We start from the raw sequence: 16,603 nt of genomic DNA on the forward strand, positions 1-16,603 counted from the left end.
GAAAGAATACTGCGAGGATTTGGCTTATAAACGACCCTTTTGAAAGTCACCCGATTTCACATAAATACCGAGCAGGGATTTTTTGACTTGGAAAAGATATTTACAGAGAAGTGATAGGTCAAGATTTATAGGGGTCAGGAGGCTTGACTCTCCAAATTGTTTTTGGTTTCACTTTGGACAGTTAGCTGGGGTTTGGACAGTGTTCTGAAAGGAGTTTTAAAAGCCAACCAAGAGAGCAGTCACCCCCAGCTCAACCTTTTCCATCACTTTGAAAAGCCTGCCAGCTTTTCCACCTCTTTGAGAAGCTCTTAGAAGCGAGTAGAAGAAATACAGAAATTGATGCTGCAGTCCCCCAAAAGGCCCGTCAGAAACCCCTGATGCCACATTTGCCCGGAAAACCTGCCAAACTGATCTTTAAGATCACCTGAAAAGAACTGTTCTGGAAAGATCCCAGGGACAGCCGTCTACGTGTATTTGGGACGCCAAACCAAAAAAGGGACATATCTTTTCTTTTTTACTTCAAGATTTAGAAAATATTTGGCCAAAGTATTCTTTTTCGTCTATTTTTTGTAACAGATAGAAAATCTCTATTTTTTGATTAAAATGTGAGAGAGAGAGGGGCTAAGGTAAAACGGAACTTTCATATTTCAATCTGTGTTAATGCTTTGCTTCGTTACAGATTCTGCCTTGCTTTATAATAAACTGATAATTTTGTTGTTTATTAAAGAAACCTGGTTGGTGCATTTTATTCTGGGAGAGTAGAGTCTGTGATTAACCATATCGGTAACTGGGTAAACATTTAAATACATTTATATATATAGTGACCTGTGGAGAAGTGGAACTGGAAAAGAGAGTGCACTCCTCCTACCTCAGTCATAACTGTGCGCGTGTGTGTGTGTGTGTGTGTGTGTGTGTGTGTGTGTGAGTGAGAGAGAGAGAGAGTGAGAGAAAGAAAGAGAGAGGAAAAGAGAAACAAAGCTAGTGAGAACATGAAATCCATTTAGGACAAGGACACAATAAACAGTTAGGATGACAAAAGAACCAGAAGTGAGATAATGAGATCTTTTCTCTTACGACAGTGAATTGTTGCAATCTGGAATGCAGTGCCTGAAAGTGTTGGAAGATGATTAAAAAAAAGTCAATAATTGAAGGAATTTTTTTCTTGCACAGGGCTATGGAGAAAAAGCAGAGGAGTAGGATTAATTAGATAGCTCTACCAATGAGCTGGCACAGGTGCGATGGGATGAATGACCTCCTTGTGTACTGTATCATTCCATGACTCAATGACGTCTGTGGCGAGATTTATGTGAGGTTTGTCGAGATGCGCACACTGCAGTCCTGGGACTGCAGGGCAGCAGTTGGAATTGCACCAGCATGTTCATTGGTGGGGTCAAAACCCTGTCTGGCTTACTGACTTACTTCTGGTATATTCTGCAGTAGTGCATGAGACAGAGGGAGTAACAGAAAATCCAGCACATGACCAGAAAAAAGAGAGAGACAGAAACATGCACACAGAATCAACAAGTCAGAGACAGAGCAAGAGAGAGAAACCGATACACAAAGGAAAAGGGGGCAAACAGCAGAATGTGATTAAACTCCCGCTGAAGTAAAGAGACATACATGCTTATACGTATGTGCATCATTTCAGAGTTGTGGAAATCTGAAAATGGAATCCAGGGGCCTCCTTGGCTACTCAGAGACTATTTGTCGTCTTCAGTCTCCAATTAGTTTTGATCTTGAATTATAAATTATAGGTTCTGTGATGGAGAAGGGACACTGGTCACTGTCTCATGAACAGCCAGGAGGTGCTGTTACTAAGTGGCATGTTAAATAGTAGCAAAAAGGGGGCTGTGAATTAAATGGTGGACATAAGGCTTCATGTTATGTGATTGATGTAGTCTCCATTTGTTCAGCAAAGTGATCCAGTGCCATATTATTTTGATGACTTCTGAGGTTTTGGGAGAATTTGGTGCATCTGTCTTTACCCTGGAAGACGCTGCTAAAGTCATCATCAAAGATGAGTCATAGAGTTAAACAGCCCATTGTGTCTGTGCCAGCCATTAAGCTTCTATTCTAATCTCATTTTCCAGCACTTGGCCCATAGCCTTGTATGCTATGGTGTTTCAAGTGCTCATCTAAATACTTGTTAAATGTTGTGAGGGTTCCTGCCTCTACCACTTCTTCAGGCAGTGTGTTCCAGATTCCAACCACCCTCTGGGTGAAAACATTTTTTTGTCAAATTCCCTCTAAACCTCCTGCCCCTTACCTTAAATCTACGCCCCCTGGTTATTGACCCCTCCGCTAAGGGAAAAAGTTTCTTCCTATCTAATCTATCAATGCCCCTCATAATTTTGGATACCTCAATCAGCCTTCTCTGCTCTAAGGAAAACAACCCTAGCCTATCCAGTCTCTCCTCTTAGCTGAAATGCTCCAGCCCAGGCAACATCCTGGTGAATCTCCTCTTCACCCTCTCCAGTGCAACCACATCCTTCCTATAGTGTGGTGACCAGAACTGTACACAGTACTCCAGCTGTGGCCTAAATAGCATTTTGTACAGCTCCATCATAACCTCCCTGCTCTTATATTCTATGCCTCGGCTAATAAAGGCAATTATCCCATATGCCTTCCTAACCACCTTATCTACCTGTGCTGCTGCCTTCAGTGATCTATGGACAAGTACTCCAAGGTCCCTCTGACCCTCTGTACTTCCTAGTGTCCTACCATCCATTGTATATTCCCTTGCCTTGTTAGTCCTCCGAAAATGCATCACCTCACACTTCTCAGGATTAAATTCCATTTGCCACAGCTCCACCCATCTTACCAGCTCATCCATATCGTCTGGTAATCTAAGGCTTTCTTCCTCACTATTTACGACACCATCAATTTTCTTGTCATCTGCAAATTTACTGATCATATCTCCTATATTCATGTCTAACTCATTAATATACACTACAAACAGCAAGGGTCCCAACACCAAATACCTGCAGTACACCACTGGTCACAGGCTTCCATTCGCAAAAACAACCCTTGACCATCACCTCCTGCCACCAAGACAATTTTGGATCCAATCTGCCAAGTTGCCCTGGATCCCATGGGCTCTTACCTTCTTAATCAATCTCCTATGCGGGACCTTATCACAAGCCTTACTGAAGTCCATGTAGACTACATCAGCTGCTTTACCCTCATCTGCACATTTCATCATCGCCTCGAAAAATTAAATCTCCCCCTGACAAAGCCATGCTGATTATCCTTCATTAATCCCTGCCTCTCCAAGTGGAGATTAATCCTGTCCCTCAGAATTTTTTCCCAATAGTTTCCCTACCACTGACATTAGACTCACCAGCCTATAATTACCTGATTTATCCCTGCTACCCTTCTTGAATAATGGTACCACATTTGCTGTCCTCCAATCCTCTGGTATCTCTCCTGAGGCCAGAGAGGATTTGAAAATTTGTGTCAGAGCCCCTGCTATCTCCTCCCTTGCCTCACGTAACAGCCTGGAATACATCTCATCTGGGCCTGGGGATTTATTAACTTTTAAGCCGCTAAAACAGCTAATACTTCCTCCCTTTCAATGCTAATTTTTACACCTACATCGTCCTTCTCCATAGTGAACACAGATGAAAAGTAATCATTTAAAAAGGAGGTAGCTGAGATATGGGATGGACGAGAAATTAATACAGAGGAAGTATTAGAAAGGCAGGCTGTACTTAAAGTTGATAAGTCACCAGGACCGGATTGTTAATCTGTTACTTGTGTGTCAATGGTTTGATTATATGCAGGTGAAGGGTGCTAATTGGGGTCTTATAAGCAGACACTGACTGAGACTGGTGAAGGGTTTGAGTGAGGAGCTACATGTTTGTCATCCTTTTACTCTGCACAATAAATGTGAAACTGAGTAAATATAGGCTCCAGCATCATCCTTCCATAACAAGCTTTCTGGAACTTAACATGGACGAGATACATCCGAGGATACAGAGGGAACTAAGGGTAGGAATTGCGGAAGCACTGGCCATAATCTTCCAATCCTCCTTAGATACAGGTGTGGTGCCAGAGGACTGGAGAATTGCAAATGTTACACCCTCGTTTAAAAAAGAATGTAAAGATAAGCCCAGCACCTACAGGCCAGTCAGTTTAACCTCGGTGGTGGGAAAGCTTTTAGAAACAATCCAGGACAAAATTAAACAGTCGCTTGGACAAGTGTGGATTAATTAAGGAAAGGCAGCACTGATTTGTTAAAGGCAAATCATGTTTAACTAATTCGACCGAGTTTTTAGACAAGGTATCAGAGGGGCTTGATGAGGGTAATGTGGTTACATGAACTTCCAAAAGGTATTTGGCAAAGATCCACATAATAGGCTTGCCAGCAAAGCTGAAGCCCATGGAATAAAGGGAACAGTGGAAGCATAGCTACAAAGTTGGCTGAGTGAAAGGAAACAGACAATAGGGGTGAACGGTTATTTTTTGGACTAGAGAATGTATACAGTGGGGTTGCCCAAGGATCAGTATTAGGACCCCGGCTTTTCTTGATATATTAATGACCCAGACTTGGGCGTGCACAATACAATTTCAAAACTTGCAGATGACACAAAACTTGGAAGTGCAGTGAACAGTGAGACTTCAATAAGACAGACAGACTGATGGAATGGGCCGACACATGGCAGATGAAATAATGCAGAGTAGAGTAAAGTGGTACATTTTGGGAAGGAGAATGAGGAGAGGCAATATAAATTAAAGGGTACAATTCTAAAGTGGGTGCAGGAACAGAGGGTCCTGGGAGCATATGTGCACAAATCATTGAAGGTGGCAGGACAGGTTGAGAAAGTGATTAAAAGGGCATATTGGATTCTGGGCTTTATAAATAGGGGCGTAGAGTACAAAAGCAAGGAGGTTATGATGAACCTTTATAGAACATTGGTTGAGCCTCAACTAGTGTAGTGTCCAATTAGGGGCACCACTCTATGGGAAGGATGTGAAGGCATAGGAGAAGGTGCAGAAAAGATTTGCAAAAATGGTTCCACGGATCAGGGACTTCAGTAATGTGGATAGAGTGGAGAGCCTGGGGTTGTCCTCCTTACAGAAGGTTGACAGGAGATCTGATAAGAGATGTTCAAAAATCATGACAGGTCAAGGCAAAGTAGATACTGTCCCCATTAGCAAAAGGATCAAAAACCAGGGGACACCGATTTAAGAAGATTGATAACAGCAACATGAGGAAAACCTTTTTTTTTAATGCAGCAAGTGGTTAGGATCGGGAATGCCAGAGTGTGTAGCAGAAGCAGAATCAATCGAGGCCTTCAAAAGAGAATTGGATAGGCAACTGAAGGGAAAAAATTTGCAGGGCTACGGAGAAGGACAGCTGAGTTGCTCTTACAGAGAGTCGGTACAGACACCATGGGCTGAAAGGCTACAGCACAGAAGGCGGCCAATAATTTCCCAGTAGACCATTTACTGTGATTGAGAGTTAACCCTGAAAAATGTGGGCTGCGCTAATTGCTTCTCAGCTAATAAAGATATAGGTTTGGACGCATCATAGATTCTGCCTCCCTACAGAAGGAGGAGCCACAACTCTAATACTCGTCAGTTGGAGTCTGCCACTGCTGTTGTTATGAAATTGCCTCGGTGTTTTGTTAAATATATTTTTTCAGGATTCATTTTTGAAAGATTGAAGAAATGTTAAACTTTGGGGTTTTCAAAGGGAGTCATGTAAAGGCCATTTGACTTTGAAAAACAATCCCTGGAAATGTTTTTTTAAAAGGTGCACTGAGAGGTCTTGTGAGGAAAACAAGCCTTTCTGGGAATCCACATGACTTTCAGCTCAATAAATAACAGAGAACTTTGGACACCTGGAGAAGTTGTTTACAAAGCAATGGGAGGTCAAGATTGATGGAGGTCAAAAGGTTGACCTCCCTGTTGTCAGTTTTGCTTTGAATTGTTTTGAGTTGGGGTTGAGCTGTATAAAAAGGGAGAGAACTTCCAAGGAGAGAAGAGAACTTCCAAAGGTGAGCAGACCAGCTTTCCATCACCTGTCTAAAAGACCTTGAGAAGTCCAGTGTGTCAACTCATCTTGTCTCCTGTCTTTGAAGAAAAGACTGCTAAATTAATTCTCAACGCCGCCTGAAAAGTACTGTTCTAAAAGATCCCAGTGACCCGTCTATGTGTACTTGGAGGCCAGACTGTATGTCAGTTTTGGAACACAACATATCTCATCTGCTGTTTCTTCAAGAATGAGCAAGTATTCAGCCCAAGTGTTTCTTTTGGTCTGCAATAGAGCTCTAAAAACAAAAGTCCCTTTATTTTTCCGGTATGAGTTTGTGTGAGTGTGAGGAGTCAAGGTAAAAATGGAACTTTAATATTTCAATCTGTGTGTTTATACTTTATTTCATTACATGGTGAAGGCTTGTTTTATAATAAACTGATAGTTTTGTTGTTTATTAAAGAAACCTGGTTGGTGTGTTTTATTCTGGGATAAAAATAGAGTCTATGATTGACTGTATCGGTAAGTGGTAAAAAATTTAAATATATGTTATGACCCGTGGAGAAGTGGAACTAGAACAAACAGTGCACACATCCCACCTCAGTTGTAACATTGCCAACAGGCAAAAAATGTGACGAGTGAAAATTATATAGCAAGCCTGCTACCACTGAGCTTTTCAACGGAGGTGCTGAGGGTGAAGGTCCACTTGCTCTTACCTTGAATAGTTCAGGATGCTTGATATAGATTCTTCCACGGGTACCACCCATTCCCAAGGCTCTGAAAAAGGAAGGGTATGAAGAGTTAATCTACAGAAACAAAACACTTTCAAAATGGTTATATGTAGTCACGTCAATCTTGCTACATTTGGGATCCATGTTTATGGAGCTCTGGGACCCAGACAGCAGGATAGAAAAGTTATAGGAACAACCCATAAGATTTCAGGTTCCAATGTAATGCTTGCTCCGAAAGGATATGGGGGAAATGGTTAGCAGTGGGCTTTTCCCCTACTCCTCTTATCCTCCGCTTTTTCTACGCTAAGATCCAGTTTAGACATTCACAGGAACACTCCCAATGAGAATCAAAACTATCACAGGGAGCTTGCCAATTCAGAGTGGGTTATCAGTTCTGCAGCACCCCTATTTAAAAGGCTGTAGCAGCCATTTGAAGGGCTCTCATGATAACAATAATGGAGAAAAGCAGAGCCCCACATACTGGGTTGTTGTCACAAGAAAGCTGCTCCACAAAGAGAACAAAATTTAACCCTGGAGTCAAAACAGGCTCTCATCAAATCTTCCATTGCATCAATCATCCCATCTTCTCAAACTGGAATACAGAAATCCTGCACTATGTTGTTTATTAATTATCTTCTCCTTTGGCATCCTTGTCTCGGGAGACAATGGGTAAGCACCTGAAGGTGGTCAGTGGTTTGTGGAGCAGCGCCTGGAGTGGCTATAAAGGCCAATACTAGAGTGACAGACTCTTCCACAGGTGCTGCAGAAAAAAATTGGTTGTCGGGGCTGTTACACAGTTGGCTCTCTCCTTGTGCTTCTGTCTTTTTTCCTGCCAACTGCTAATTAATAACATGGTGCTTTTAAGCTGGCATAAACTTAGTACATTGAGTACAAGGAGCATTTAACTCATGCTGTACCTGCCTTAGGAATGTGCAAATAATTAAAGATATTCCAGTCCCCAATGATATCCTCACTTTGAGAGTGCAAGAAATCGCAGGCCAAACACAGACACAAACACAAACAATTATGCTGCATTCAGCAATGCATATCCTTGTACCAAGAAAATACAGCAAAGGCTCTAAGAGTAGGATGTCAGCATAGTATGGAACACTGACGCCGCGACAACCCAGCTCAGGATGACGGAGAGAAGGAGCTCCTAAGCTCTGCTCTTCAGTTCAGATCTTATCGTCCTGCACAACAGGTGAACCTCTAGACATAGCTGATGCTGGAAAGACAGCGATTCTCGACTGAGGATGCACAAAACATGCAACCCAGCTGCTTACTTGTTAGCACGTGATCCAAGCACAAACGTGGTTGATGCACTCAGCCTGGATGGGTCCCACTGTGAAGATATAGAATGAATAAACAATTAGTATTACACTTCTGTCTGTCGCTCCCTTCAGTCTCCCACCACAGTCCATTCTTTGCTGTCTTTCACTTTCAGCAAAAGGGATCAATGAGTTGCCTGCTCCAATGTACAGAGCTGGGCTGCAGGCATGGCCACAAGTCTCCTGTCACTGCCTCCACCTCCAAAACCAGCAGGGTGACCCGTCAGTTCCTGTATCAGAGAATGGTCAATCACCTGGAGTGGACTGTAGTTCAATGCTGACCAAACTTAAAAGAGTTTACTATGGCTCTCTGCTGTGTCCGCACTCTGGGTGGAAGCACAGCTGGCTCAAAATGCTCTTATCTCTTTCCTCATCCAACCCATTTAAGAAATAAGTGGATGAAGGTACTGTCCAGTGTTGTACTGAACCATCCTAGAGGGACAGGTCTTTGAATCAAATCCTGTTTACTCAGTTGGCTAACCCAGCCACAGCAGCAGTTGTGACATTATAACAGGCTTCCAACACTGGCTAGGAAGGCAAGGCTCCTGATCCAGATCTGGTTCTATGGATCCCTGGGGAAAACTCTCTGCTGGTTGGAATCATACCTAGCACAAAGGATGGTTGCGGTTGGTGGAAGTCAATCATCTCAGTCCCAGGACATCAATGCAGGAGTTCCTCAGTGTAGTGTCCTAGGCTCAACCATCTTCAGCTGCTTCATCAATGACCTTCCCTCCATCATAAAGTCAGAAGTGGGGATGTTCGCTGATGATTACACAATGTTCAGCACCATTCACGACTCCTCAGATACTGAAGCAGCTCGTGTCCAGATGCAGCAAGACCTGGACAAGATCCAGGCTAGGGCTGATAAGTGGCAAGAAACATTCACGCCACACAAGTGCCAAGCAATGACCATCTCAAACAAGAGAGAATCTAACTATATCCACTTGATATTCAATGGCATTAACATCACTGAATCTGCAACTATCGACATCCTAGGGGTTACCATTGACCAGAAAGTGAACTGGGCCAGCCACATAAATGCTATGGCTGGGAATTCTGCGACAAGTAACTAACCTCCTGATTCCCCAATGCCTGTCCACCATCTACAAGGCACAAGTCAGGCGTGTGATGGAACATTCTCCACTTGCCTGGAGGAGTGCACCTCCAACAACACTCAAGAAGCTCTACACCAACCAGGACAAAGCAGCCGCTTGATTGGCACCCCATCCACCACTTTCAACATTCACTCCCTTCATCACCCATGTACAGTGACAGCAGTGTGTACCAGCTACAAGGTGCACTGCAGCAATTCACCACATCATCTTCGACAGCACCTTCCAAACCCATGACCTCTATCACCTAGAAGGACAAGGGCAGCATGGGAACACCGCTACCAGCAAATTCCCCTCCAAGCCACACACCATCCTGAATTAGAACTATATCACCGTTCCTTCACTGTCGCTGGGTCAAAATTCTGGAACTCCCTAACAGCACTGTGGGTGTACCTACATCCCAAGGACTACAGAGGTTCAAGAAGGCAGCTCACCACCATCTTCTCAAGAGCAATTTAAGGATGGGTAATAAATGCTGGCCTAGCCAGCGACGCCCACATCCCACGAACAAATAAAAAAAAAGGACAACTGCCTAGGATAATATTGGACACTGCTGGGATGCTCTCCATAGTCGATGGCACCCACTACATAAGCTCACAAGAGGCATGATATCGAAGAGCGTCTGCGGAATTGCACTCCAGCAGAGTCAACAACTTCGACTGGGGAAAGGAATTGGAGACCTTTATCTGCAACAAAAAAATAACATTTTAAATTTCAGTTAGAGAGAGTGGCACAAGCAGAAAGCATTACCTTGGGTCCTTCCCGTTTGATTGGCTCAGTATACTTCACCTTCGAGCTGAGGGAGAGATCAAGAAGTTAGAGCCTTTCTGATAAGAGCGCTGTGGTTTTTTCTTATACATCATTCTTGTATTTAAACAAGCCTGTCCCTATCCCTGTCTCACACGAAACTCCATCCACTCACCCTGGATTGGAAGCTGCTGAGATGCCCTCCAGAGTCAAACAGCCTACTAACAATCACTGGCTGGATTCAGATATAAGGGAAGACCACTAAACAATAGCTTCTATTTATATATCGCCTTGAACATAGTAAAAATGTCCCAAGGTGCTTCACAGGAGTGCTATCAAGCAAAATGTGACACTGAGCGACATGAGGAGATATTAGAGCAGATGACCATAAGCTTGATCTCAGGTAAATTTTAAGGAGCGTCTTAAAGGAAGAGAGGGAGATAGAGAGGTGGAGAGGTTTAGGAAGGGAAATTCAGAGATTCGGACCTAGGCAGCAGAAGGATGCATGGCACTGGAGTTCGCGACATGAACACTGAAACTAAATGCAGATTTTGTCTGGAGATGGTGCATTTTTTACTATCTGCATTGACAGAACTACCTCCTGAGCAGTTGGCAGTAGGAGGCTGTTACTGGCATCAGTCAGCTCCAAACACAATATCGAGCATAGCTATCAATGGAAGGTTAGCTCCAACCTCAGCAGTATATTTATATTGTACACAATGTTTAGGTGGCAGAATCACAGTGCTTCATCCATTAAACTCACAAAGCCTTCGTTGGCTCTGAACGTGCCCCACCAACTCCAACCCCCTATCCTGAACACAGGGCACTGGAACCTGGACTGAGCACGAGGTCTGCCTCTCCCCCTCCTTTTCAATTGTTGCTATTCTGCTCTTGTGGAGACCAGTAACTGTTACCCAACCAGTGAAGCTGAGGAAAAGAGATGTGTTACCATAGGTTTACAATCATTCCCAAGGAAAATTATTCTGCAGGAAAAGCTGTCATTTGGAGGACAACAGTTTAATCAAGTCCTTTCGGACACGAGCAATGTCACAGGATATACACGCCCCAGAGGGACAGTACTCACACAGCAGCACTTGGGGTTGTTCGGTCAAATGAAATCAGATGTCCCGGTGGTCGTCCTTTCCTCTGCAAAAAGACAAGCGCAATTTCTTTAAAACATTACACACAGCACCCTTCAGTGTTTCCAGGTTCCACCATGCCTTTGATTGGGATTGAGCAGCGGGTAGAGATGTATCTTCATCCTGCTCAGGTTAGTTGCACCTGGTCCTTGGCTCACTGTTACCACATTAACCATATTCCTTTCACCTATTGCACAGTGTGGGATCCCTAATGGATTTGGCACCATTGGTGAGTTCCTGAAGTCAATGAATCTCTGGGGAAGCTGAACTGTGGCTTGTTCAGGTTTCCGAGAACAAGAATGGTCAACACTGTGTCTGGGATCGTCTCCACAGACAAGACCATTACTGAGGCAATGAGAAACTGAGAACAGGTTTAAAGTGCGAGGGGCAAAGTTTAGAGGGGATGTGCGAGGCAAGTTCTTTACAAAGAGGGTGGTGAGTGCCTGTAACTTGCTGCCGGGGGAGGTGGTGGAAGCAGATACGATAGCGACGTTTAAGAGGTATCTTGACAAATACATGAATAGAATGGGAATAGAGGGATACGGACCCCGGAAATGCAGAAGGTTTTAGTTTAGGCAGGCATCAAGATTGGCGCAGGCTTGGAGGGCCGAATAGCCTGTTCTTGTGCTGTACTGTTCATTGTTCTTTGACAGTTAGGATACCTGCACAGAGGTAGGTGTTCTTGGGATGTGGGTGACTTGGCTCGGCAACATTTGTTGTCTGAGGGCAAAAAGTTTCAGTCACATGGTCACAAGTAAGCCGGACTAGTTAGGAATAGCAGGCTTCCTTTCCTGAAGGACATTAGTGAATTAGTTGGGTTTCTGCTGCAAAATGACAAAATTGCCAGTTTCACTGAATTAAATTTCACAATTTGCCATAGGATTTGAAATTCCGACAATGCGCTGTTAGTCCAGTACCATAACAACTAGGGCTGGGATTGAGGTACACAGTCTAATCTGGGGTAGCAGTTGTGGTCCTACCACCTGCCTCAATGCCCCTGAGACTTGACTGTGATGTCTCCCTTGGCCATAAGGCCTGCCAAGCCCTCATCGTTTCGGCTTACACATGAAGAATAGCCGATCAGGTAAGGGATGGGTGGCAGTCAGCACCCACAGACTCCATCCCTCTTTTTAATTCAATCATGGGATTCAGCAATCCTGAGCAAAGCCAGCAATTATTGCCCACCTCTAACTGTCTTTGTGAAGATGGTGGTGATCTGTCTTCTTGAATGGTCTGCTCGGCAATTTCAGAGGGCAGTTAAGAATCAACGACATTGCTGTGGGTCTGGAGTCAAAGAGGCCAGACCGGGTAAGAATGTCAGATTTCCTTCCTTTAATGATACTCGTGAACCAAATGGGTTTTTACGACAATTCGACAGTTTCATGGTCACCATTACTAAGACTAGTGTCATGCAGACCCTCCACCTGCCAAGAATGAGGCATATTAATTGTCATATGAACATTGAATTGAAAACTGTTGAAGTGAAGAAAGACATTTGCATATTAACAGACAGTGCTTGTGGTGACATGGGGTTACTTCTCTTATCCAATTTAACCCACAATGGACTTTGAGCACCAGATATTGAAGATGAGGGAGCTCAAATTTCAGGATGACTGCTGGGATGGCTGAATCTACAAACAGACGTGGTCAGACCAGCTGGTCACGTGACTACCCTGCTTGGTAGCCTGGTTTTTTCTGAATTGTACAAGCAGCTTGAACTCAAAGACTGCAGAATGCTCCTAGACTGAAGAAGACCTCCATTGTCTGTCTGCTCCCATCTCTTTCTTACGGTTCTCCAAATCCACTGAAGACACATGAACCCCAAAAGAGAAAAGTCTCCTACAGCGAACAAGGTTTAAGAAAAATACTGCGCCCCAACAAAAATCAAGATCTACCTACATTCAAGGACTCTACAGTGAGCTCAAAGAACTGTAACAAAAACCTTCTTCAGATATTGCCTCAAACTTTTCCACTTTACTTTTCTTCTGCTCTTTTCTGTCTCTATCTGCATGTGTGTATCGCATATGCATGCTAGCATGGGGGTGTCGTGTTTCTGTAGAAACTTAGAAAATAGGAAGAGTAGGCCATTCGGCCCTTCAAACCTGCTCTGCCATTCATTATGATCGTGGCTGATCATCCAACTCAGTAACCTGTTCCCGCTTTCCCCCCATATCCTTTGATCTCTTTAAACCCAAGAGCTATATCTAACTCCTTCTTGAAAACATACAATGTTTTGGCCTCAACCGCTTTCTGCGGTAGCGAATTCCACAGCCTCACCACTTTCTGGGTGAAGAAACTTCTCCTCATCTCCGTCCTGAAAGGTTTACCCCGTATCCTTAGACTATGACCCCTGGTTCTGGACACCCCCACCATCGGGAACATCCTTCCTGCATCTACCCTGTCAAGTCCTGTTCGAATTTTATAGGTTTCTATGAGATCCCCCCTCACTCTCCTGAAGTCCAGCGAATATAATCCTAACCGACTCAATCTCTCCTCATACATCAGTCCCGCCATCCCAGGAATCAGTCTGGTAAACCTTCGCTGCACTCCCTCTAGAGCAAGAACATCCTTCCTCAGATAAGGAGACCAAAACTGCACACAATATTCCAGGTGTGACCTCACCAAGGCCCTGTATAATTGCAGCAAGACATCCCTGCTCCTGTACTCGAATCCTCTCGCTATGAAGGCCAACATACTATTTCCCTTTTTTACCGCCTGTTGCACCTGCATGCTTACCTTCAGCGACTGGTGGACAAGAACACCCAGGTCTCGCTGCACATTCCCCTCTCTGTTTATAGCCGTTCAGATAATAATCTGCCTTCCTGTTTTTGCTACCAAAGTGGAGAACCTCACATTTATCCACATTTCACTGCATCTGCCATGCATTTGCCCACTCACTCAACTTGTCCAAATCACCCTCTCTGCATCCTCCTCACAACTCACCCTCCCACCCAGTTTTGTGTCATCTGCAAATTTGGAGATATTACATTTAGTTCCCTCATCTAAATCATTAATATATATTGTGAATAGTTGGGGTCCTAGCACCGATCCCTGCGGTACCCCACTAGTCACTACCTGCCATTCGGAAAAAGACCCATTTATTCCTACTCTTTGTTTCCTGCCTGCCAACCAATTTTCTATCCATCGCAATACACTACCCCCAATCACATGCGCTTTAATTTTACATGCTAATCTCTTAAATGGGACTTTGCCGAAAGCCTTCTGAAAGTCCAAATAAAGCACATCCACTGACTCCCCCTCATCAACTCTACTAGTTAAATCCTCGAAGAATTCTAGTAGATTTGTCAAGCATGATATCCCTTTTGTAAATCCATGCTGACTGCCCAATTCTACCACTGTTCTCTAAGTGCTCTGCTATAATATCTTTGATAATGGACTCTAGAATTTTCCCCACTACCGACGTCAAGCTGACTGGTCTATAATTCCCTGCTTTCCTTGGTGTTAACCGAATTAGAGTTTAAGCTTAATAAAGTTTAACCTTTTTTCTTTAAACCTAAGAAAACCTGTCAGGTTAGTTTCTTTGCCTTATATTTGGAAAGCAGTGAACAAGGATTTTCCAAGGGGGAGATTAAAAAACGGTGTGTTTAAAATTAAACCCTGTTACGGTAAGATCAGGTGAAGGCTGAGAAGGAACCTTAGACCCTTTTCTCACCCGGTCGTAACAGAAATTTGGGGGCTACTATCCTGGATTGTATCCAAAGACAAATGAGAGAAATTGGAAGCGGGAAGCCAAATTGTTCCCAAGCAAAAAGAGCAAGATTTCAATACAGGTTTTTTTGCGGTTGTGTGCTTGAATACTAACATGTCTGCAACTGAAGTTAGTCGCTCCCCAAGCCAGGGTGAAGTAACTTGGGATAGGTTGAAAGTACTGTCTATGGAGGAGCTGAGAGAAAAATGGCTGAGCAGTGTGGGATCACACTCTGTGCCAAGGCTAGAAATTCTGAACTCCTAAGACTCGTGGCTAACCATTTTTCCCTTGAATCTGAAGAAGCAGAAACAGGGTTAGAAGCAGACTCCGACAGGGTTGATTGTTAGCAAAGATAGAACGTGAAGAAAAAGAGAGGAGAGAAAGCAAGAGAGGAGAAAGAAAGAGATAGCAGAGAGAAAGAGAAAGAGAAAGAACCTTCCGGAAAGAACGCGAAGAGAGAGAGCTGAAGTGGCTTGAGTTAACTGGGCAGGGGTGGGGGGGAGACAGAGTAACCCCAATGAAAGCATGGCCAATATGGAGCAGAATTCAGGGATGGGTACAGAATTGTTAAAACTATCTCAACTAATCCCAAAATTCAATGAGGAAGATGTGGAAGCACTTTTTGTGTCCTTTGAAAAACTGCCAAGGCAGCTATAATGGCCAACTGAGACCTGGCCTCTTTTATTACAAAGCCGGCTAACTGGAAAAGCCCATGAGGTTTATGCCTTGCTGCCAGATGAAAGTTCATCAAATTATGAACTGACCAAAAATGCTATCCTCAGGGCATATGAATTAGTACCCGAAGCCTATCGCCAAAAGTTTAGAACCCTTAAAAAGCAAGCTAATCAAACTTGTCTGGTGTTTGAAAGAAGTAAGCAGCTAGCTTTTGACCAGTGGCTGAGCGTTCAAAGTACAGCTCAGCTATGAGAATCTCAGAGAAGTAATTCTGTTAGAGGAATTTAAAAACTCTCCTCCACTCTCCATAAAGACCCATGTAGAGGAGCAGCGGGTTCAGAGAGCCCGGCAAGCAGCAGTTCTGGCCGATGAGTTTGTTTTAATTTATAAGTCTATTTCCCAGGGGAAAACCTTTCCTAGTCGCTCCCACAAATCCAAAAGGGACAAAGGGTAGGAAGGCGACAGGAGAGAAAGGAAAGCAGGAGACACAGGGGGCCCTCCTCTAGCCAAAATGAAAGGTGCTGTAAGCAGGGGTGAGACCTGGAGACCTGTGTGTTTCCATTGTAATAAGACAAGTCATCTAAAAGCTGACTGCTGGAAACTAAAGGGAAAACTTGTAGGATTAATCAGGGCACACCGACCCAGTGAAGGAAAAGGAATCCTGAAGGACAGCACAGCTGAGCAAGCTGTAGCTTTCACCGCAGCAGAGTAAGACCCAGGAAGCTTACTACTACAAGTACAGGAAAATTCAACAGGATCCCTGAAGGTTATCAGGGTTTTGTGTCTGAAGGGAAAGTAACCCCATACCCCTTGAGTGGGGCAGGCAAGCCCATAGTAATTCACAGGGACACAGATCCCTTTTACTGGGAAAAGGCCTGACATTTCCCCCAGACAGTGCAGTGAACACTCGAATGGTGGTGAATGGTATTGGAGGGCTCTGTACGCCTGTATCTGTACCCCGGGTGCACCTCATGTGCGATGTGCTTTCGGGACCGGTGACCGTCGGGATTGTCCCTAGTTTGCCTGTGGACAGGGTTGACCTGCTCCTAGGTAATGATCTGGCGGGGGTTAAGGTGGTAGCCCCCGCCCAGTAGTGAAAGAAATACCGCAGGAGGTCAGAGAGACAGGGCAGTGGCGGGAGACGGTCCCCTGCAGTTTCCCTGAATGTGTAATGAATCAGGCCAT

General features: G+C 44.2%; 1 protein-coding gene across 2 annotated transcripts in view; it reads right to left on the bottom strand.

Annotated features, from left to right (window-relative positions):
• LOC137377997 (ubiquitin-conjugating enzyme E2 C-like) overlaps window positions 1–16,603 on the bottom strand; it is a 141,914-nt gene that overhangs the window by 74,206 nt on the left and 51,105 nt on the right. For both annotated transcript variants that reach the window (XM_068048026.1, XM_068048027.1), the window contains exons 7-10: window positions 10,980–11,041; window positions 9,899–9,944; window positions 7,992–8,050; window positions 6,694–6,754 (exon numbers count right to left, since the gene is read on the bottom strand). In XM_068048026.1, coding sequence (XP_067904127.1) covers window positions 6,694–6,754; window positions 7,992–8,050; window positions 9,899–9,944; window positions 10,980–11,041 — 228 coding nt within the window. The remainder of the gene's footprint in view (window positions 1–6,693; window positions 6,755–7,991; window positions 8,051–9,898; window positions 9,945–10,979; window positions 11,042–16,603) is intronic.

The sequence above is a fragment of the Heterodontus francisci genome, chromosome 16 (assembly GCF_036365525.1).
Source record: "Heterodontus francisci isolate sHetFra1 chromosome 16, sHetFra1.hap1, whole genome shotgun sequence".
In the NCBI taxonomy this organism is placed as follows: Eukaryota; Metazoa; Chordata; class Chondrichthyes; order Heterodontiformes; family Heterodontidae; genus Heterodontus; species Heterodontus francisci.